The following is a 24292-nucleotide window of genomic DNA, read 5'->3' as shown; positions in this document are numbered from 1 at the left end:
TTTTATGTATTAGTAAGGATGAATACACATACCTAATGACACAAATATAGGTACTTACATACGAAACGTACATAATCGAAAATATAAGGAATGGTTCTGATGATAAATAATTCCGGGTCAGCCAGTAAGCCCTAAAGAAATTTGTGGCTACATAATATAATATAAGTACCTAATACAGGCAAAACTCCAAAAAGTGGCAGCACCATCACGGAGTTCCTTGAAGTGATTGTTTATACTTATTAATTTGTTGTTGGCGATGCGATCGCCTTCACTCTTGTTACACATTTGTCAACAGCTGTAGACAGCAGTCGATCACGCGACGACTTCGTTAAATAATTTAATTTTACAGTGCCTATACTAAATAATAAAAAAAGTGTTTGTGAAACCTAAGCGAAGGTAAACGAGTTGATTATTTATTGGATAACTATAGGTACTTATACAATAGGTACCTTGTTTATTTATCTAAAAGCTTGATAAGTAATTATATAATACTCTCGCACATAGCTTAAGGGATATCCCCTTACAAAATGGTCGCCCTTTTACTTGATGTAAATGAACGTCACTAAAAAATAAATTTTTCTTTTCCTTTTTTTACAAAAAAAATAGGTAGATACAATTAGCAATTTTTAAAACCACATTTATACTATAGGGGTAGCTTCAGGACTTATATGTACATATATGAAAAAAAAGAACAATAATTATATTCTTGTCCTTACAAACATTACCTAGGTATAGTTAATATCCTATCTTACTCGTTAAATTTAATAATGTCTAATGACATAATATCATTTTACTTATATTTAAATTTAATTAAATTGGGTCTCCATAGATGGTCTCAACTTTCGATTCAGAGAAGAAATAAAAATGGATATCTCATTAAAAATCACTTACTTCACCTACTTAGCTAGTTTTGAACTTATTGTATTTACAGATGAAAAAATTCGAATTCGTATCAAAAACAAAAAGTGATGTTTCATCGTTCAATGGAAAAGTCTTCTACGAAATTTATAAATATGCGCAATTCTTGAAAGAAAACGATAATGTAGAGACAATATTGAACAAGAGCTACCAGCTGCGCCAAATGCTAAAGGACGTAGCTCCAGGCGAAAAAGTAATGGTCAAAAATATGTGGCTCACCACAGAGTAAGTTATAGCGATTAAAATTACTTTTCAATTATTTCTTTTGCCATATCTTAATATGTATTATGTATATATAAATCTCGTGTCACAATGTTTGTCCTCAATGGACTCCTAAACCACTTAACCGATTATAATAAAATTCGCACACCATGTGCAGTTCGATCCAACTTGAGAGATAGGATAGTTTAAACATGTAGGTACCACAGGCGAAGCCGGGGCGGACCACTAGTAGATATTATAATAATTATTATGTACCTAGAAAGTGTTTTTTGTCTTTCTTTGCCTTCTCATCGGACGGAGCGATTTTGTTATGATTTTATTTTGTGTCGAGATCGGAAGCTAGAGCCGTAACTGATATGAAATACAGGTAGGTACATTATAAATTGTAATATGCGTAGTTAAAAATGTCTCGGTCTGGCAGGACACAGAAGGCTGATCACCTACTTGTCCCTAAAGAAAAATCGATCAGTGAAACAGATGTATGGAATAATGTATCTGCCCCCTACCCCACTACGGGGACACGGGACTTCACTTTTATGCGTAGTTAAAATGTGTTATGCAATGATATTATTTACAAGAGAGCTGAGAGTGTTACTTCTATGTGATAAAACCTATAATGCTAGTGTGGCTAGTCATTATAAAATAGCAAACATTCGCCCCCGAATATTATCGAACTATATACACCTACATAATTATATAAATATACACTAGTAGTCCGGGATACATCGCCCATTTTTGCAAGTGATTACTATCAAGCTAATTTTTCGTGAGTAGCTTTATTTTGATGAGATGCCCAATAATTTCATGTATGAAACTCTCGATTGTGGTAGCTACTAGAGGAAACAAGGATAAAATATTTTGATTTGATGGTTCTCAAATATTAATTACTAACTGAATGTTTTTTTTTGTTCAATCTCAAGATAATTATCTAAATTATTCGAAAAAATATTTGTCCTACAAAATCTATGGTTTGATCAAAGAGTCCCCCTTTCCAATGTGTATCGATAACGAAGTCATCATAAATGATTACTAACAAGCAGATTTTTTTATTTTCACTTATTTAATACTTATATAATTCAACAGACATATTGTCCTACAAATTGCGTAATAAATATTTGAGAACCGTCAAATCAAAAATTTTTATCCTTGTTACCTCTGTAAGCTACCACAATCGAGAGTTTCGTACATGAAATTATTGGGCATCTCATCAAAATAAAGCTACTCACGAAAAATTAGCTTGATAGTAATCACTTGCAAAAATGGGCGATGTATCCCGGACTATAGCGAGTTATCAAGCATTGTGTTACTAAAGACGCTGACTTGAGACGTCACTCGTCAGCGCTTTATTTCGTAAACATTGTTTGACACAATCACACAATGTATAATTTTGTTTGTACCATTTCGTAACACCATTTATACGGCTACTAGAATCTGCACGCGGCTTCGCCCGCGTTATCAAAGAAAAATCCGTATAGTTCCCGTTCCTGTGGGATTTCCGGGATAAAAAGTACCTAGCTTATTTCTTCGTGTCTTCACCTACCAACATACAAATTTCATTGTAATCGGCTCAGTTGTATTTGCGTGAAAGAGTAACGAACATCCATCATCAAATTTTCGCATTTATAATCTAACGATGTAATCTAAGTAGGATTTTTTTTTCAGAATACCATTATTAGTGAAAAAGAGTGGCCCAAACATTGGTATAGGATGCCAAGACTTCACCACGAATCGCGTGACCGGTCTGGCCGCAGCCTACGCGTTCGACCAGCGTCGAAGGTTCCCGCAGTTGCTGGCCAGCGAAGCGCTCATGCTTGGCCTACAGTGGAACAATAAATGTGTGAAAACCGCCAGGCTGTATCTCGCGGCCGTCAGCGGCACTGAGCACTTTTACGACCAATTTTCTTTTTGGCCTTTTCTGTGCGCTTTAAAGAAACTCGAAATTGAAAAAATTACGCTACAGATCGTGGTGAAAATTGCCAAAGTGAAAAATAACAGGGGCGTGCCGATGGGCCGCGATATGATGGAACATCTTCAGCTTGCTAAATGCTTATGGACGCAGTTCAAATTTTACGAAACGAATTTTAATACTATGCTCAGTTCTCTACCAAAGGAATTGAAGGTTATATTAAAATTAAAATAAGTTTAACTGTAAACGTTAACTGAGTATTCATTTTTGTAAAAGATCTTTACAATCTTGTGGCCTGCCTATTCGTGAATGAAACAGTATTCAAATGTATGGCATTGGCCTATTGTAACATTTAATATTTTTTTTATTAATCTGTACTGCGACAGAAATTATATTACATGTGTAATCTTATATGTGTTTCTTACTTGTATGTAAAGATAATATTGAAATTGTATTTGAAAATAAAAATAACAATAATATTTTTAAAGCATTTTATTAATTTCAAAATAATCTAGTACACATAATCACGCAGATACTATGCAATATGCTACGAGAAAATACACACATTTACTATCAAACAGCTGCCAAAATAAATCTAGTTCCATTTATATCAATTCAGTTCAAGTAGATTCACTTTTATCATATATCATACCATTTAATTTTATCGATAAATTTCTAATAATCTACCTACTTACATCACTATTTTTACATAATGTTTCAACTATTACACCGTTCAATTCTTTGTGTCCAAATTTTATCTATTATATGAATGTACAATTTGTTATAATAGAAATCCTAATAAAATGTATTTATACAAGCGCTTAAGAACGCATAAATATGAATTTTTGACTATCTGTACACTTGCATCGGTGTAATGGTTGAATCTCACACAAATATTATACTAAAACAATTGTAATCAACTTGATGCGAAAATGTCTAAATTATCCAAATATACTACAATATAAAAAGACTAGTATGCCATAATAACGAATCACGCTTTTAAATTATGAGTCGATTGCGTCAGTATTGTAATTATTTGTTGAATAAAGTTATCATTTTGCTCTTTATATTTATCCACAATCGAATTTATGGTGAGAACACTTAGAAATTTTTAGAAACATCAAAAAATATGTAAAAACAATACATTGACAACTTGCTTAATATAAAAATAATAAGTCTAAAACACTCGTCTAAATAAGAATCGATAAATGTATACAAAGTAGAGAAACATTATTCATTTCAAATAATATCATTTCCTTGATTCATTATGATTTTTATTTTGTTACAGTAATCACAGACAATTTTATATATAGATAAAAAATCATAGACAAGATAAAAATTCACAGACTTATACAAAAACACGTATCCTAAAAACGTGGCGTTGGCAAAGCTGGCACATGTTAAAATGCGAAAAATTAAAAACAAAAATGTTACAAAAGATTATCTAGGCTATATTTATAAGATACTTAATACAAATAGTTCAGGAGCCGGCCGTCAAACTTACTCGTATATCATGCAACTATCAAATAACAATAATAATAATGAGCTTCATAAACGATCAGGTAACATATGTACAGACGGACTCCTTATACGTTTATATTTTCGGAATAAAATAAGCGTGTAGCTTTATATATCCCAGTCATTTTTGTAGTCGAGTTTGTGTGTTTGTCAGTATATTCTTAAATTATGAACATTTAATGTCAAAAAAATATATTTTGATCGGAACAATCGTCAGGTCACGGAGTTCAATAATGTTAAGATATATTAGTTAATACAGGGTGTCCCGCTTTCGGTATACTAAGCGCGAAGGGACTTGTAGTTTTGCATACACTGATCACATAAAAAATACTTAAATAACAAAATTACGCGAAAAATTTTTTGCTAAATTTTTCCTTCAAATCCATGTATTCGTCTTTAGCTTCGCGCAGCCGGCATATACCGCTTCGCTAATGTGAGTATTTTGTCTATGAAACATAATCTTAAACGATAGCTCACATGTGGGTGGCAAAGTTGGGCGGTTTGCTTGTTGGGGGTGTACACATGGAATTTTAAGAATTCCTCTATTTAAAAAAAAATGCGTCTGGAATTTTATAATTATTTTTTACGTACTCAGCGTATGCAAAACTACAAGTCCCTTTGCGCTTAGTATACCGAAAGTGGGACACCCTGTATAATTGAAGTAATAAAAATAATAAAGAAAAGCTGTTACATATTTCGAAAGGGATTCAAAACTCAGATAATCTAGCTAAATTTTGAGTATTGCGTCATTTTTAAGAATGAGGATACCTAATCAGATTGGTCTATTACGTAATATTCTCATCAAAATGGAAATAATGATGAAGTTATCTAGGTAAATCGTTTAATCAGAAACATAGGAAAATAGGTGGATTGAGTTATTTTAAACGTCGAATTTTGTACGGTAGACTTTAAAAGCGGGGATACCTAGGCAAATTGATTTATCTGTGAGTCAAAGTAAATTTATTGACATCCGTGACATTGATTTATTATTTCTGTTATATAGCTGAGTAGGCTACACGAGTTACTATAGTCGTAGTAATTCAAAACACAGGTTTTTCTAGTAGCAAATGACGTTTAACTATAACTGAAGGTAGTCCACGACATAGTCCTGAGGGTAGTTGACGACAAACTTCGTACTCGTATCTTCCATAGCGGGTAGTCCGATATTTCCCCTATAGCTAATGCGATATGACAGTCGCGTGTAAGCACTGCGGCACCACGTGTCTGTAGGGCAGCTTGTAGTTCTTCACGGTCCTCGCGGCGAGGCACTTGAGGGTCGTGTACTTGAGCGGGTTGACTATCGCGGCGAGGCTCTGGCCGCTCGCCTTGAGGATCTCTTCGGGGGTTTCCCCCTCGTAGTTCACAGTGTCTATGTGCGCGCCGTGCGTTAACAACTGTCGCACCACTTCCGAGGGACACGGGTTCAGCTGGAACGAATGAAAAATGTTATTTTTTTATTATATTTATAAGATAGAAATTATAATAGTGAATAATGATGATTATTGGCGTCAGAGCGCTTATTTTAAAAGTACAAAAAAAAATATTTTGTATTAAAATGTTTGTATTGAAGCCGTATCGTATCAAGTATGTATGGCGAAAGGGCGTGTGAAATGTGAATGGAGTAAGTATAGGGAAATTGCAGTGTTATATTGCTATTGGCATCGTAGGTGCATTGTGTGTGTAGTTGAAGGGAATGCACCTAGCATAATATGCAGTGGAGCCCTCAAGTTTGTGTATGTGAGTTCGGGGTATATAAAGTATGTTTTGTACGTGAAAATTAGTAGCGCACACGCGTTTGTTTGTGCTTGTGTCGTTGTGCAATGTATCGCGTTACTGTGTGTGTTGTGCAATGTGTCGCGCCACTGTGTGTGTGTTGTGCAATGTGTCGCGCCACTGTGTGTGTGTTGTGCAATGTGTCGCGCCACTGTGTGTGTGTGTTGTACAATGTGTCGCGCCACTGTGTGTGTGTGTGTGTGGTTGCACTGCACCTTGCACACGAGGTGCAGCGGCGTGTTGCCGTCCGCGTCGCGCGCGTCGGGCGGCGCGCCGAGCCGCAGCATGAGCGCGACGAGCGGGGCTGTGTGTGTGTGTGTGGCGCACCTTGCACACGAGGTGCAGCGGCGTGTTGCCGTCCGCGTCGCGCGCGTCGGGCGGCGCGCCGAGCCGCAGCATGAGCGCGACGAGCGGGGCTGTGTGTGTGTGTGTGGCGCACCTTGCACACGAGGTGCAGCGGCGTGTTGCCGTCCGCGTCGCGCGCGTCGGGCGGCGCGCCGAGCCGCAGCATGAGCGCGACGAGCGGGGCTGTGTGTGTGTGTGTGGCGCACCTTGCACACGAGGTGCAGCGGCGTGTTGCCGTCCGCGTCGCGCGCGTCGGGCGGCGCGCCGAGCCGCAGCATGAGCGCGACGAGCGGGGCTGTGTGTGTGTGTGTGGCGCACCTTGCACACGAGGTGCAGCGGCGTGTTGCCGTCCGCGTCGCGCGCGTCGGGCGGCGCGCCGAGCCGCAGCATGAGCGCGACGAGCGGGGCTGTGTGTGTGTGTGTGGCGCACCTTGCACACGAGGTGCAGCGGCGTGTTGCCGTCCGCGTCGCGCGCGTCGGGCGGCGCGCCGAGCCGCAGCATGAGCGCGACGAGCGGGGCTGTGTGTGTGTGTGTGGCGCACCTTGCACACGAGGTGCAGCGGCGTGTTGCCGTCCGCGTCGCGCGCGTCGGGCGGCGCGCCGAGCCGCAGCATGAGCGCGACGAGCGGGGCTGTGTGTGTGTGTGTGGCGCACCTTGCACACGAGGTGCAGCGGCGTGTTGCCGTCCGCGTCGCGCGCGTCGGGCGGCGCGCCGAGCCGCAGCATGAGCGCGACGAGCGGGGCTGTGTGTGTGTGTGTGGCGCACCTTGCACACGAGGTGCAGCGGCGTGTTGCCGTCCGCGTCGCGCGCGTCGGGCGGCGCGCCGAGCCGCAGCATGAGCGCGACGAGCGGGGCTGTGTGTGTGTGTGTGGCGCACCTTGCACACGAGGTGCAGCGGCGTGTTGCCGTCCGCGTCGCGCGCGTCGGGCGGCGCGCCGAGCCGCAGCATGAGCGCGACGAGCGGGGCTGTGTGTGTGTGTGTGGCGCACCTTGCACACGAGGTGCAGCGGCGTGTTGCCGTCCGCGTCGCGCGCGTCGGGCGGCGCGCCGAGCCGCAGCATGAGCGCGACGAGCGGGGCTGTGTGTGTGTGTGTGGCGCACCTTGCACACGAGGTGCAGCGGCGTGTTGCCGTCCGCGTCGCGCGCGTCGGGCGGCGCGCCGAGCCGCAGCATGAGCGCGACGAGCGCGGGCGAGCAGGCGCCGGTCCCGCCCTCGAACCACGGGCCGGCGCCCGCGCGCCGCGACACCTCCGCCGAGCACACCACGTGCAGCGCCGACCGACCCTGCCGCACCTGCACCAATACAACAACACACGACATGAGCATTATACCGCATTCACATGTAATACATTAATCTAGCAAAAATACAAAAAAATGATAGATTTTTTTGTAAAATGAACATTAAGGGCCTCGTTCACCATCTCCAAGTAAAGCGTTGATTAGTTACTTCTTGATTAACGTTAATCAGCAAGTAAAGGTTACGAGTATCTTTTGTCAATTTCACAAACGAAAAATAAGCTCCGAGTAACAACTTACTGGTTAAATGAGTAACGGAACAAATCGTACGTCACATTCGTTCAATATTACGTCAATGTCACTCGTCAAACGTCATTGCACTATTGCAGCTGTCATATATGCATTGTTAATTTGTTAATTGTTGTGGATTGTCTGTAGGGTTGGAAATACGCGTGTGATTTTAATTTGTTAAATTATTATATTAAGTACTTACCTATTTAATTATTATGGATAAAGTTAAAAGAGATAGACGTGCAAACTTTTCTTTGAGGGATGGGAGGGATTAATATGATTTGATAGGTTATCTATAAGTAAAATCACTTCAATAATTAAAAAATACCACTCACCTTTGCGATGTAGGCATTATTTTATATTTTATAAAGTTATGCACTTGGTTAACTGCATATTTCGATAGACGAAATCTAGCAAAAAAATCAGTTTCATCGAGGTCCGTAAAATAATCAACACGGAATTTAAATACACGAATCCTTGCTATTCGTTGTGTCGAATAATATTCTAATTCATCCAACTGATGATCAATTAAATCAAATAAATCCATTTTTATTCGTTTATTTAAAAAAAATCGTTGGTGATATGCAAGAAATGACAACAGACAATACTTAACCGTCGAGTAAAACACGCTAATTGGCAGAAGACGTGGCAAGTAAGTTACGGGTCAGTTAATCTTATGATTAGTGCTACACGGACGTCGTGAAACTCGCACTTGAAGTTACGGGTCACTTTAACTGGCGATTAGCCTACTCGACACTTTACTTGAGGGTGGTGAAACAGGCCCTTAGACAGAAAGATAGTTTTGTACACATTTATCTGGAAAAAATGTAAGATCCATTTTATTTTATTTATTTCTTCGTAATCATACAGCATTACAGTAAATAACATTTCTTACTCACGCCAACTCACGCCCGAGTAAGTTAGCGTGAGTGAGCGTGAGTAAGCCTGAGTGAGCGTGAGTGATCCTGAGTTAGCGTGAGTTAGCCTGAGTTAGCGTGAGTGAGCGTGAGTTAGCCTGAGTTAGCGTGAGTGAGCGTGAGTGATCCTGAGTTAGCGTGAGTGGTCCTGAATTAGCGTGAGTGATCCTGAGTTAGCGTGAGTGAGCCTGAGTGAGCGTGAGTGAGCCTGAGTGAACGTGAGTTAGCGTGAGTGTGAGTCAGCCTGAGTGAGCGTGAGTGATCCTGAGTTGCGTGAGTTAGCGTGAGTTAGCCTTAGTGAGCGTGAGTTAGCGTGAGTGTGAGTCAGCCTGAGTGAGCGTGAGTGATCCTGAGTTGCGTGAGTTAGCGTGAGTTAGCCTTAGTGAGCGTGAGTTAGCGTGAGTGAGCGTGAGTGATCCTGAGTGATCCTGAGTTAGCGTGAGTTAGTCTGAGTTAGCGTGATTTAGCCTGAGTGAGCGTGAGTTAGCGTTAGTTAGCCTGAGTTAGCGTGAGTGAGCGTGAGTGATCCTGAGTTAGCGTATAATTATTATATTTATAGAATCTGTATATTTTTATCTATTTAATCCCCCATAAATAATCTGAGTAACGATCAGGCCCAGAGTCCGATGGGAGTTTGCCATTCTCCTTTTACTTGTTAATGTTCATTTTACATGTCAAACAAACCCCATGCATTACCACATTGCAAATAAATTTCCATAAAAAAAAAATCATTACAACACGTACCTTAATATCGAGCTTGACCAACGAATACACCGCTCTATGCACATCGCGTACGACTTGCGGCTCGCAATCCGGCTCGTCCAACAAGCGCGCTAACAACGCCGCCAAATGTAACGCTATAACTACAACACGCTGTAACGTGTTTAGTGTTGTATCTCTATCTGTTCCTGTGCCGGTATTCACTGCGGTGACACCGCGTTCAACTTCTGATAGCGCCTTGCGGAATACTGGCTCGATGTCTTCGAATGTTACTGGAGGCACGATGCGACCTGAAATATGTAATGTTTATTTTGGTCATGGCTAGTTATTACGTTCATGGAATAGGAGGAATAGAGGTAAATAATGTAGTTTTGTGTAGGACATAAAGACAGGCACAAAATCTGTCTCGTAGAGATTCGTTTTGTATATAAATGGGGGACGTATAGACAGGCACATAATCGATTTTGACGTGACAACGTCTTATATACGCACGAAAAAACTCATGCGGCGTTACCTCGCTCTGAGGCGTTCCATGTAAAGCTTGAAGTGCAAGCAAAAGCGCGGAACGATTGATAAAGAAGCACAATCGGACGTTGTCACGTTCAACTATCGTCAGTAAACCGACTTTACAGACAACCAATTTTTTTTTCATCTTTTATTGGACAAAGCTTGTAGTGTTGCATGTCGGCGCGGGCACAGCCGCACAGCTCGCGGCGCATACCTCTGAGCGGCGGGCGCGCGCGCTCCGCCAGCATGTAGGAGAACAGCTCGGCGAAGCTGTAGAGGCTGGACTGCGTGAGCGGCGACAGCGCGGGCAGCACGGCGCGCTGCATGTCGGCGCGGGCACAGCTACACATACCTCTGAGCGGCGGGCGCGCGCGCTCCGCCAGCATGTAGGAGAACAGCTCGGCGAAGCTGTAGAGGCTGGACTGCGTGAGCGGCGACAGCGCGGGCAGCACGGCGCGCTGCATGTCGGCGCGGGCACAGCTACACATACCTCTGAGCGGCGGGCGCGCGCGCTCCGCCAGCATGTAGGAGAACAGCTCGGCGAAGCTGTAGAGGCTGGACTGCGTGAGCGGCGACAGCGCGGGCAGCACGGCGCGCTGCATGTCGAGCGCGTGGTGCCACAGCTGGCGGCAGCGCGCGAACCGCCCCGCGTCCGCGTACACGGCGCCGCGGTACCGCACGTAGTACGACGTGTCCGGGTGCGCTTGCCCTGCAATACATACAGATATTACGTAAACATTCAATAAATAAATATAATAAAATCGATCGCGTGGGTTTCGAATTTTTCGCACCTTTCTTATTTTTTTTTTATTGTTGTTTTAAAAACTTATCCCCGTTTTATTAGACAATAGACAATAGCACGCACGCCTCGCTCTGCCAAAATTGTAATCTATCCAACTTCACCCGCTCAATTCTACTGAAATTAAACTGATAACAACGAAAATGTGCATACTAAATTTTGATATTTTATATTACAAAAATCAATTCCTTACAATACAAACACGCCCCTCCTTTCCTTTCATAGCTCACCTAAAATCCTCTCCCTAATAACAAGCGCCTGCATCCTCATAGCATCCGGGTCGGCCAATAGTTCCTCCAACTGCTGCGCATTACTGGGCTCTACCGCGTAGTCGTACGCCTCTATGCGCGGGATGTCCTTCGGTTTGGGGATCGGGTCACTACCGTCCGTTGGAAATCTGAAATGTGCGAAATGTTTGGTAAGATTGATGTTGAGATATGTTTAAGACATAAAAAAGGGTGTGTGCCGAGCACACGTGTCAGAAGTGAAACTTTTTTCACAAGATACAAAAATCGTCGCCTTACTCCAACGTTACGTCCAAGTTCGTCATGTCAATACCGCTACGACATGATGAACTTGAAATTTTCAACTCTCAATGCGCCCAAAGAAGTTTCAATTCAATAATTTTGTAACTATTTGATAACTTATGGTCTTGAAAGTAGTTGATAAATGGGTATTATTTTTTTTTATTTTTTGTTGGTTATCCCCGCTCGGCGTGTGTCAGTCTGTCTGCACGTGCAGTGCCGCGGGTCACACCCCACGCACCTGTCGTCCATAGCGCGCTTCCACAGCGCGAGCGCGCCCACCATGTCGCGCCGCTTGTCCACGTACGTGGCGCCCAGCAGCTCGAGCGCGTCGATGCGCTGCTGCCGCGTCACCAGACCCGTCTCGCCGTTGATCAGGTGCTCTACGATGTGCGTGTGTCCTGTTACTGATGCGGCTAGGAGGGGAGTCATGCCTAAAACAGATTTATTTCATATCACGATGAGAAAAGATAATGAAATTAGAGTACAAATTAGTCGGATCGAGTAGTAAGGAGATAAACTCTTACCATAGGAATCCACGTCCATAGTGGCCCCGTGTCCCAACAGCATTTTGAGTATGTGTAGCGAGCCGCTCTCCGCGCAATCGTGCAATGCCGTATTTCCCTTTACACTCTTTCTGTTAACATCTGCGTTTAGTGACAGCAGGTATTTTGCGATCCTAATGTGGCCCTTGTAGCATGCGATCATGAGGCACGTGTGCCCGTGCCGATTCGCTATTTCTATGTCTGGAAATTCATACGGGAAAGTTTGAATTAATAATTTTTTATGAAAATTTTTGGAAGCTTGAATTACGAGAACTTTTTTTATGATAAGTACTGGAATATTTACGTGATTTATTGATTATTTCGTTGCTTGTTTCAAGCAAATTAATAATATGTATGTGTATAAAAGATGTTTCGTCGTTTCAGCCGTGGGACGTCCACTGCTGGACAAAGGCCTCCCTCAGGGTTTTCCACCACGACCGGTCACCGGCGGCCTGCATCCAGCGGCTCCCTGCCACTCGGACCAGGTCGTCTGTCCATCTTGTGGGTGGTCGTCCCACGCTTCGTCGCCCAGTACGTGGTCTCCATTCGAGAACCTTTCTGCCCCAACGGCCATCGGTTCTGCGGGCTATGTGCCCAGCCCATTGCCACTTCAGCGTGCTAATCCGGCGAGCTATGTCGGTGACACCGGTTCTCCTACGGATCTCCTCATTTCTGATTCGATCTCGTAGGGAAACTCCGAGCATAGCCCTTTCCATAGCACGTTGAGCGACGCTGAGCTTGTGCACAAGGCCCAGGGTTAGAGACCACGTTTCTGTACCGTATGTCATCACTGGCAACACACATTGCTCGAAGACTTTTGTCTTCAGGCACTGAGGGATTTTGGATGAAAAGATGTTATGTAACTTCCCGAACGCTGCCCATCCGAGTCGGATTCGACGATTGACCTCTTTCCCGAAGTTGGACCTGCCTAATTGGACCGTTTGTCCGAGGTAGACATATTCGTCAACAACTTCGAGAGTAGAGTTTCCAACAGAGACTGGAGTAGGCACAACATGGACATTCGACATGATTTTCGTCTTGTCCATGTTCATGCTAAGGCCCACTTGTTGTGAAACTCTGTAGAGGTCATCGAGCATTGCATTAAGGTCTTCCATGGATTCTGCCATGACTACGATATCATCGGCAAAACGAAGATGAGAGATGTACTCGCCGTTAATATTGATGCCAAGTCCTTTCCATTCCAACAGTTTGAAAGCATCTTCCAAAGCAGCGGTAAAAAGTTTGGGCGAGATCACGTCGCCTTGTCTAACACCGCGCTGCAATGGGATTGCCTTTGTGCACTGATCTTGTACTCGGACTGACATTGTGGCGTGTTCGTACAAGCTTCTCAATACTTCGATGTACCGATAGTCAATACGGCACCGCTGGAGAGACCTTAATACGGCCCAGGTCTCGATCGAATCGAAGGCTTTTTCATAGTCCACGAACGCTAGGCATAGTGGCAGATTATACTCCTCGGTTTTCTGTATAATTTGCCGCAGCGTGTGGATGTGGTCTATGGTGCTAAAGCCTTTACGGAAACCGGCTTGTTCGGGAGGCTGGAAGTCATCTAACCTGCGTTCGAGACGATTCGTGATAACCCTTGAAAACAGCTTATAAACATGACTCAAGAGTGATATCGGTCTGTAGTTCTTCAATAGGGTCTTATCTCCCTTTTTGAAGAACAGAACAATCACACTCCTGCTCCATGCTTCAGGCGTTGTGCCCTCGAGCAAGGCGGAACTGAATAGCCTCTGGAGCATTCTGAGGATTGGTTTTCCACCCGCTCTCAGTAGCTCAGAGGTAATTCCGTCCTCACCCGGCGCCTTGTTGTTCTTAAGCTGTTTCAGAGCTATCCTAATCTCGTACAGGCTGATGTCCGGGATATCTTCGGTGAAATGTCGGGTTAGTCGGGCTCTTGGGTCTTTCGCCGGACTATTAACAGGCTTGGCAACTGAGGTGTAAAGCTGCCGGTAGAACCTCTCGACCTCTCCTAATACCTCTGACTTGGCCGACACTACTACGCCACGGTCTGTCTTCAGCTTCGTCAGCCGGCTCTGCCCAATAGACATATCTCTTGCAAACACTTTCGAGCCTTGGTTTCGCTTAATCGCTTCCTCAATGCTTGAAGCATTAAAGGAGCGAATATCGTGTCGCAGAGATTTAGATATCCGTCTATTGAGCTGCCTATATGACTTAGCATCTTCAGATGTGCGCAGTGGCATAGAGCGCCGGTCTGCCATAAGTTTCAGAGTGTGGTCAGAGAGTTTTTGCGGGTTTACTTTACGGGTTTTAAAGTGGGACCCAACCGCGCGGATAATTTCTACCAGCCTGTTATTTAGATCGTCCACTGAAACGCTACTGTCGAGGCAATCGAAGCGATTTTGCAGTTCCAGTTGAAAGCTTTCGGGATTTTGGATTTGTTCATGGCAAGGACGGAGCGTAGACTTCATCAGACGAGATCTCTCACGTTTGACATCGATATTCAAGATGCCTCGTACCATTCGGTGATCGCTTCCGGTTTTCACCCTGTGGATCACGGAGACATCTTTGAATATTTGTCTTTTCGTGGTCATAATGAAGTCTATCTCATTTTTCGTCTTCCCGTCGGGGCTGAGCCAGGTCCACTTCCTGTGGGTCGGTTTCTGGAAGAAGGAATTCATCATAAAAAGACCCTCCTTCTCCAGAAAGTCTGCTAGTCTCTGGCCCCTCGGATTGCGTTTTCCAAATCCAAATTGTCCCACTCTCAACTCATCATCGCCTCTCTTGCCCAACTTTGCGTTGAAATCTCCCATCACAACATTGAAGTGTGTTTTCGAGGTATGTATGGCCCTACTTATGTCCTCATACATAACCTCCACTTCTTCATCGGAGTGAGCCGAGGTCGGTGCGTAAACCTGTATGACCTTCAGCGAATATCTTTGAGATATTCTGAGTATAAGGCACGCAACCCTGCTCGACACACTCTCAATGCTTACGATGTTGTTGACGAGAGATTTGTGGACGATAAACCCTATTCCACCTTGGGACTGTTGGTCGCCCTCCCGGTAGAAGAACAAATTACCGGACGTCAACGTTACCGTGTCCTCCCCCTCTCTTCGGACTTCTGATAACCCTATGACATCCCAGCGTAATTTGCTCAATTCTTCTTCCAGCTCAACAATCTTTTCATCCGTCCTCAATGTGCGTGCATTGTATGTTACCAGGGCCAGGGGTCGTCGGGAGTGGTAGCCGGATCGCATCCGGTGATTCTTAGCACCCCTTGCCCCGCCGTTACCATAGCCGCTACCGTAGCCAGGAATAGCGGGGCTGCCGGGTACTAGGGGCCTGGTTAAAGGTGTACAATCCATGAGGGGATTTAATGCCAATACTCGCCACGCTTGGCAGGCGGGTTGGCGAGCGCAGTAGATGTGCATGTAAGTCACGGAACGCTGCTGCCCGTTCCGGTATCAGGTATCCCTTAGTCGCCTCTTACGACACCCACGGGAGGAGATGGGGGAGTGCTATTCTTAAACCGGCACCCCACGGTATAAAAGATGTTTATATAAAAGAAAATGGGAAAAGATAATGGCTAGATAATAGTCGAAAGATTTAATAATTGTCAATAAAATTGAATTATCTTGTTCATTCAATAAAAATTCGTAGGTATTCATCCGATCTAGTACACTAGCCCACAAAGCAATCATAAATTCCACTCACCGGCCCCATTCTCGACTAGGAACTTGACAATATCGTAATGCCCGTCAAAGCAGGCGGCCCGCAGCGGCGTGCTGTGCGTGCGCGTCGTCGAGTTGACGTTCGCGCCCGCGCGGACGAGCAGCCGCACGAGGGGTAAGTGGCCCGCCGCCGCCGCGCACCACAGCGGCGGCGCACCTTCGATCGTTTCTCCGTCGAATGTTACTGGAATTTGAGATGGATACATTATTTATACAAGGCAAAATAAAGTAGCAAGAATACAGGGGAAAATATAGACAATAATAAAATGTATGTGGGTAGATACTAGCGGGATTATCGGCTACGTATAAACTATAGCAATCACGTTGTTTAAATATTAATAAATTACTTATGAATTTTAATATCTAATAATATTAAATAATTCTTGATACCAATATCATTCTATATATATATTGGCATGTCTAGAAATTCCATCTATTATTTATTATCTATTACTTATCTATCCAGGTATGATTCGGAACTTGGTCTTATTTGTTGTTACGTTATATCACAATGACCACCAAACCACGCGGCAGTGCTTCTAGGGACCTTATTACTAGTATCGGCCGGATATCTAGATAAGAAAGGGCTTACAAAAATCTTTATTTTCTCATAAAAATATGTAACTTTACCAGTGCAGATTTCTAAAATAAGAAATCCAAAAGTGCACGCCTCATAATTTTTTTTAATAAATATTTATTAATTATTATTTTTGTTTATTTAATAACAATTAAACCACATCGAATCAGACCCTGAAAAATGAAAGGGTTCTATTCCTGAGCATACTCAAGCGTAAGAGAAAAAAAAAAGACTCGATTAGTAAAGTATTTCGGTCGCTATCGTGTTAACAAGAAAAAGGATCCGCACATACAGACACACGGACGTCCAAGACAGAACTTTTTTAAACTGTTTTTTAACTAGTTTAAATAACAAAAATGACATCAAAAATATCATGAACGTTAAAAATAGTGTTTTTTCTTAATATGTGTGTGTATGTATTATCTTACAAGTGCAATGTATGATACATAAAGACATTTTAAGTTTGAAAAATCAGATGTTTTGCGCGAAGTGACAGTAGTACCCACCTCAACGCTTCGCTTATGAGGCGTGCAATAAGTTCAACAGATTGATATTATAAACCAGTTCATTATGCAACCAGTTAAGGACGCTGTCACAAATCTGCGTTACTCAAATTTAGGTATCTAACGACGTAACTTTGTTCGCGGCAATATCACGCTCACGTAAACATAGCGCATTCCATTTTATAGACCATCTTCATACTTGATATTATTTTTAATTTTTGATATTATGTATTTTTATTGAAATTGATTCCAGAAGATTATTAGGAACTTTAAAAATTCATTTTGTTACTTTTATTAGTAGGTACGATCCTAATAAGTATGTTAGTATATTCAAACAACTTATAGGCCAGTAGAAATCGACACTAAAAAACCCTAAATTCGCAAAGCACGATGTAGATTTGAATTTTTGGTATGTTGTTTGGATCAGTTAGGGTGATGTAAATCCCAATTTGCAACTTCGAAAAAGTTGTGCTCGCTGCGCACCACGTGATAAACTGCGAAAATTTTGGACTTTTTCACTTTTTGCTCTAAAAGTCATAAACTAAGCGTTTTCGACAAGTATGATTCAGTACATAAATTAAGGTTATTAAATTTGCAACAATTTAAGCCTAACCGCAGCTCTCTAAACCTTATAACGACTAAACTGTGGCCATTCGAAGATGGTTCATTTTTCCGGAAATATTGAAATTTTTAGTTTTGCTCCCGTTTGAAGCAAAATATTGGCAAAAACCGCTCGTTCTATGAGAAGTTCGTATAATAAAGTTGTAGTGCATTTAATTTTCTTTCATAAGAGCATAGAACAAAGTCTGTGAGACAAATAGTTCACTCACAATATCTGAAAAACAAAAAGAAGGTAGAAATAGATTTTTAAAGAATTGAAACTGAGGGCATATAAAATCATAAAAAGGATAATACTTTTTCATTTGCAGGATAGGTAATTAACAAAATTACAAAGATAATTAAATTTGCAACAATTTAAGCCTAACCGCAGCTCTCTAAACCTTATAACAACTAAGCTGTGGCCTTTCAAAGATAGTCAGTTTTTCCCGAAATTTTCAAATTTTTAGTTTTGCTCCCGTTTGAACCAAAATATTGGCAAAACCGCTCGTTCTATGAGAAGGTCATAAAATAAAGTTGTAGAAAATTTAATTTTGTTAATTACCTATCCTGCAAATGAAAAAGTATTATCCTTTTTATGATTTTATATGCCCTTATTATATTCTTTAAAAATCTATTTCTACCTTCTTTTTGTTTTTCAGATATTGTGAGTGAACTATTTGTCACACAGACTTTGTTCTATGCTCTAATGAAAGAAAATTAAATGCACTACAACTTTATTATACGACTTTCTCATAGAACGAGCGGTTTTTGCCAATATTTTGGTTCAAACGGGAGCAAAACTAAAAATTTGAAATTTTCGGGAAAAACTGACTATCTTTGAAAGGCCACAGCTTAGTTGTTATAAGGTTTAGAGAGCTGCGGTTTGGCTTAAATTGTTGCAAATTTAATTAGCTTTGTAATTTTGTTAATTACCTATACTGCAAATGAAAAAGTATTATCCTTTTTATGATTTTATATGCCCTCAGTTTCAATTCTTAAAAAATCTATTTCTACCTTCTTTTTGTTTTTCAGATATTGTGAGTGAACTATTTGTCTCACAGACTTTGTTCTATGCTCTAATGAAAGAAAATTAAATGCACTAAAACTTTATTATACGACCTTCTCATAGAACGAGCGGTTTTTGCCAATATTTTGCTTCAAACGGGAGCAAAACTAAAAATTTCAATATTTCGGGAAAAATGAACCATCTTCGAATGGCCACAGTTTAGTCGCTATAAGATTTAGAGAGCTTTAATTAGGCTTAAATTGTTGCAAATTTAATAACCTTAATTTATGTACTGAATGATACTTGTCGGAAACGCATAGTTTATGACTTTTAGAGCAAAAAGTGAAAAAAGTCCAAAATTTTCGCAGTTTATTATTTGCGTATAATCTTTTTTCCTACTTTCCCAAATTTTGTAATTTTGTTAATTACCTATCCTGCAAATGAAAAAGTATTATTCTTTTTATGATTTTATATGCTCTCAGTTTCAATTCTTTAAAAATCTATTTCTACCTCCTTTTTGTTTTTCAGATATTTTGTGTGAAATATTTGTCTCACAGACTTTGTTCTATGCTCTTATGAAAGAAAATTAAATGCACTACAACTTTATTATACGAACTTCTCATAGAACGAGCGGTTTTTGCCAATATTTTGCTTCAAACGGGAGCAAAACTAAAAATTTCAATATTTCCGGAAAAATGAACCATCTTCGAATGGCCACAGTTTAGTCGTTATAAGGTTTAGAGAGCTGCGGTTAGGCTTAAATTGTTGCAAATTTAATAACCTTAATTTATGTACTGAATCATACTTGTCGGAAACGCATAGTTTATGACTTTTAGAGCAAAAAGTGAAAAAAGTCCAAAATTTTCGCAGTTTATCACGTGGTGCGCAGCGAGCACAACTTTTTCGAAGTTGCAAATTGGGATTTACATCACCCTAACTGATCCAAACAACATACCAAAAATTCAAATCTACATCGTGCTTTGCGAATTTAATGTTAATTTCCACTGGCCTATTAAAAAAGTGTGACTATTTTACAACATTATTTCATTGAATAATAATCTATGAATTGTATACAATATCAAAGCTTTTTAAGAAATGTAGAATTATTATCATACATATGATGTTACCGGCACTGTATTAAATCTGGCATTGTATACAATTCTTAGTAAATGTATGTTATTCCGAAAAATAGTCGGAATGAAATAAATTATAGGTATTCGTCACATAACACATTACCTAGGATACTCTTAAATCTGAACTTTTCTTACGTAGCAAACACATTCTGCAAGTGTGGGTAGTTTTTGGGGTAGCTATTAACCAATATGAGGTCAAAACTAAAATCCAAGATGGCGCCGACGAAAATTTTACATCTTTTCGTCATGGGTGTCATTTTCATGGTTTTTGGGGTAGCTATTAACCAATATGAGGTCAAAAATAAAATCCAAGATGGCGCCGACGAAAATTTGACTTTTTTCGTGATGGGTGTCATTTTCATGGTTTTTGGGGTAGCTATTAACGAATATGAGGTTAAAACCAAAATCCAAGATGGCGCCGACGAAAATTTGACTTTTTTCGTGATGGGTGTCATTTTCATGGTTTTTGGGGTAGCTATTAACGAATATGAGGTTAAAACCAAAATCCAAGATGGCGCCGACGAAAATTTGACATCTTTTCGTCATAGGTGTAATTTTCTTAATAATAAAGAAGTAAACTAAAATAAAATAACAAAGATTTTCGTCGGCGCCATCTTGGATTTTATTTTTGACCTCATATTGGTTAATAGCTACCCCAAAAACCATGAAAATGACACCCATGAAGAAAAGATGTAAAATTTTCGTCGGCGCCATCTTGGATTTTATTTTTGACCTCATATTGGTTAATAGCTACCCCAAAAACCATGAAAATGACACCCATGACGAAAAGATGTCAAATTTTCACCGGCGCCATCTTGGATTTTAGTTCTGACCTCATATTGCGTAATACCCACCCCAAAAATCATGAAAATGACACCCATCACGGAAAGATGTAAAATTTTCGTCGGCGCCATCTTGGATTTTATTTTTGACCTCATATTAGTTAATAGCTACCCCAAAAACCATGAAAATGACACCCATGACGAAAAGATGTAAAATTTTCACCGGCGCCATCTTGGATTTTAGTTTTGACATCATATTGGTTAATAGCTACCCCAAAAACCATGAAAATGACACCCATGACGAAAAGATGTAAAATTTTCGTCGGCGCCATCTTGGATTTTAGTTTTGACCTCATATTAGTTAATAGCTACCCCAAAAACCATGAAAATGACACCCATGATGAAAAGATGTAAAATTTTCGTCGGCGCCATCTTGGATTTTATTTTTGACCTCATATTGGTTAATAGCTACCCCAAAAACCATGAAAATGACACCCATGACGAAAAGATGGCAAATTTTCGTCGGCGCCATTTTGGATTTAAGTTTTGTCAAATTGCTTTACCCCACCAATCCGTTCAACAACCCATAAAAAAAGAGGATCTCAGTCAACATAATTTTTAAAACATAATTTTAAATTACAAATAACTGGAATATGAAACTTATACAGTTTACTCTTATAAAGTATCAAATATTTCAAATCACGAAAACGACAGTATACGCACAATAATCTTTTTCTAATTCGTTTTTATTTTTGGGACGAGGAGCGATACACCCGTCCTTCCAAGAGCGCTTCTGAGCGCGGTCTGACGACCCGCGAGAGCAAAATGTATGAAGAAATCGACAAGTATTTTTAATTTAGCTTATAATTGAAATAAAATTTTGATTTAGATACAAAAAAATTATCACAATCAATAAAGGACTATATATCCCTCAATAATTTATAGGTAAGAAGATAGATTAGGCTTTTAATTTTCTTAAAAGTGTACCGTTTTAGACCCCATTTTTTTGCATTTTATGCGATCATTGTGCTGGGAAAATCGTATTTCAGTGACAATTTTGTATGACGTCGTACAATTTTTATAAGATGATCGTAGAACTGAATATATTATCTTTAAATTAAGATATTACTTTGTTCTCACGTGTAAGTGCTTTGAGTTAAAATTGTACCGTAAAATAGCGGTTTTTGTTAAAAATCTGTTATAGCACCCTTAATAAGGAAAATATACAAACCGTTCGATGCAAATTTCACTTACTTAATGTTTTGCAAGTGTAAAAATATTGTTTTTTTTTCTCTTTACATAAAAACGTTAAAAAAATATGTTGAAATGTTTTTTGGGACTATTTGTTTAGCTAGAAAAGTTATCTAAAATGCAAATTTTGTTATCCAATCTCATAAAATTAGACTCTTAAATTTCGCAATGTTTTATTATATGTTTTATCTATACTTTGAATTTAAACATGACTTTATTTTGAGTACACAGTACACTTCATAGTTAATCACGTTAAATCCTTTTCCATGATAACACTCTTCAACAGATTGTTTAATCTCACGCAAATATTATGTGTAGGTATATCATATTGTTGTTGTTGTTTTATTTGTTTATGAATAGGCAATGTATCTCAACTACTGGTACAGACCGTTGTTACGAGAACTGACAATGAGTTATGAGTAAGTAGTTAATTATTATGTTATTTAGCATATGTATAGGTTACCTATACATAATATTATGATAATTTTATTCTTAATTATTCTGGAATACTGCATAAGATTGAAGCACTGTTTCAACATTTTGCGGATCAACTAGACCAACATTATTATCAGCTATATGAATTACTTCATATTTTAACACGTAACCAAGATCATTTTTTAACAGAATGCGGCAATACGTGTATTAAAACCGCAAGTGTTGCTAGTATACAATTTTCTCTAAGGTGCGATGGAACCCGGCCAAACTCTCAACGGAATAAGAAAGCCAGCACGGTTATAAGGTTGGGTCGCCTAAGATCGGACGCATATGCCGAAAATTTTATACGTACTGTATTTTTTATTTTATTTCTCATGATTCGATGTCGTTTTTCTGTTGCGGTCAACTGTAAATTGATGACAAAAAAATATTGTTTAACCCCAAATTTTTTGGTTTGCGTAGATGCTATCTATCTAAGCAAATTTAGAGCCTAAAAACCAGACTTTTTTCGACTTACCATAGTGAAGAAAATAACAGTTCGGCCGAAGATCGGACTATGTAGTATCTTCACTTCTATGCGTTTATTAATAATGTTAACATTAGGAAAACATCCGGACTTACGTCCATACATTGAGCATTAATGATTGAGTCAGGAAATTCCTCAAAAAATTTGACAAAGAAGTTTTTTTTTATTGCGTTTTTTTAGTCCGGTCTTCCCTCCTCATCCTAATTAAGTTTCTCAAACTTTTATCCTCCGTGTTCTAGGACTAAATAATGAAAATGTACCTAAGGTCTGATAGTCATAGCGTCATTGGATAGTTAAATATATTAAAAGTTAATAATTATTGCGCATTATTGCATAAGGCGCAGTCAAGAGCTAAACTTCGGTCCGATCTTCGGCATTGGGAGGGAAGATCGGATCTTGGGTTGTGAACGTCCTAGGCGTAATCAAAGTATACAGATGGAAAGAGGATTCGCTAATTCTGCCCCAAAATAATTAATTACATTATTTCAATGAAAGTACTCTCCACAATGAGCCATCAAAATTTTGTAGGTAAGATCGGATCGACGATTTTCGCCACAAAATACACCTTTTCTGCTGAATCACCTGTGTACACGTCCCGTCTGGTCGCTGGCCGGCCGCAGAGTGAAGAGAGGGGCAGAACAAAATGGCGGATCTAGTAGTGTTGGTAGCAGTAGAGAATATTGCCTAGTTTGCGAGTTATTCCATGCATCCGATCTTATGTCACATCCGATCTTAGGCGACCCAACCTTACGGATACAATGAAGTGACCTTACCGCTATATTGTTCTATTGCCAACATAAACTACAATCAGTATTGTTATCTGTTTGAGCTTATCTGTTTATCACCTTCATATATCTCGCCCATGTTTATTGTTCTGTCGATACGAGTAACGGTTATATTTAACTGAGCTAGTCTATAGCATGAAACCAAGATTAATAACGTTACCGACATTTTTGCACACAGGCACCGACATTTTTCCCCGGGTACGAGATAGTAGCGACTAAAATATATAAATCTAATCTCTATTAAATGCTGCGTTCTATTGCTTTTATATTTTACATTTAAATCGGAGACCAAAATCTGCTCTTTGTTTCGTGAAATGCAATTTGCATCTACGGCTCTGCTGACTGCTACCCATTTTTATCAATATTTTAAATTACCAATTATTAACCACTAGGTACTATAGTTGCTTTCTCACCTGAACCGGGCTGTTCAATATCCGCCTTGCACCTCTCGATGAGGTACTCCGCGACGTCATAGTGGCCATTGCGACACGCTATTACGAGGGGCGTGGCGCCCCCCACTTTGGCACCCACCAACATGTTCAGCTCCTCTGAGCGCCAACTGTGTAGGTACACCTGGAACGATAAATAGTTCATGTTAAAACTCAACTCAACTCAAACATTTATTTATTTTTGACTTCTTCTAGAAGCACTTTTGAAACGGCATAACATAGTTTTACCGATTACCACGAATAATTAAAATTTATGAATATAAAGATCGGTATTTATATACATAAATCAATTGAAAGAAAGAATGAA

General features: G+C 40.5%; 2 protein-coding genes across 5 annotated transcripts in view; one reads left to right on the top strand and one right to left on the bottom strand.

Moving 5' to 3' along the window:
- Positions 1-263: 263 nt before the first annotated feature.
- On the top strand, positions 264-3457 carry LOC149900293 (uncharacterized). The gene is made up of 3 exons (XM_090113318.1): positions 264-396; positions 932-1143; positions 2803-3457. Exons 2-3 carry the CDS (start codon positions 932-934, stop codon positions 3278-3280), a joined length of 690 nt encoding a protein of 229 aa, XP_089969444.1. The 5' UTR covers positions 264-396; the 3' UTR covers positions 3281-3457.
- A 66-nt stretch (positions 3458-3523) lies between these two features.
- The window catches only part of LOC149900292 (protein fem-1 homolog CG6966), an 80304-nt gene continuing 59535 nt past the window's right edge, over positions 3524-24292 (bottom strand). For 3 of the 4 annotated variants that reach the window (XM_090113299.1, XM_090113298.1, XM_090113300.1), the window contains 9 exons: positions 23950-24109; positions 15922-16122; positions 12205-12423; positions 11919-12111; positions 11384-11550; positions 10569-11063; positions 9872-10137; positions 6553-7976; positions 5852-5991 (listed from right to left, as the gene is read on the bottom strand). In XM_090113299.1, the coding sequence (XP_089969425.1) occupies positions 5988-5991; positions 6553-7976; positions 9872-10137; positions 10569-11063; positions 11384-11550; positions 11919-12111; positions 12205-12423; positions 15922-16122; positions 23950-24109 (3129 nt within the window). In that variant the 3' untranslated portion in view covers positions 5852-5987. Of the gene's footprint in view, positions 5992-6552; positions 7977-9871; positions 10138-10568; positions 11064-11383; positions 11551-11918; positions 12112-12204; positions 12424-15921; positions 16123-23949; positions 24110-24292 lie in introns of all 4 variants that reach the window. The other variant, XM_090113301.1, reaches the window with a different exon arrangement.

Source organism: Colias eurytheme, chromosome 19, assembly GCF_061535395.1.
Source record: "Colias eurytheme isolate Ceu_HAF_F1 chromosome 19, ilColEury1 Martin Lab GWU primary, whole genome shotgun sequence".
In the NCBI taxonomy this organism is placed as follows: Eukaryota; Metazoa; Arthropoda; class Insecta; order Lepidoptera; family Pieridae; genus Colias; species Colias eurytheme.
The sequence above is the reverse complement of the archived record's forward strand: the minus strand, read 5'-3'. Positions and strand labels throughout refer to the sequence as shown.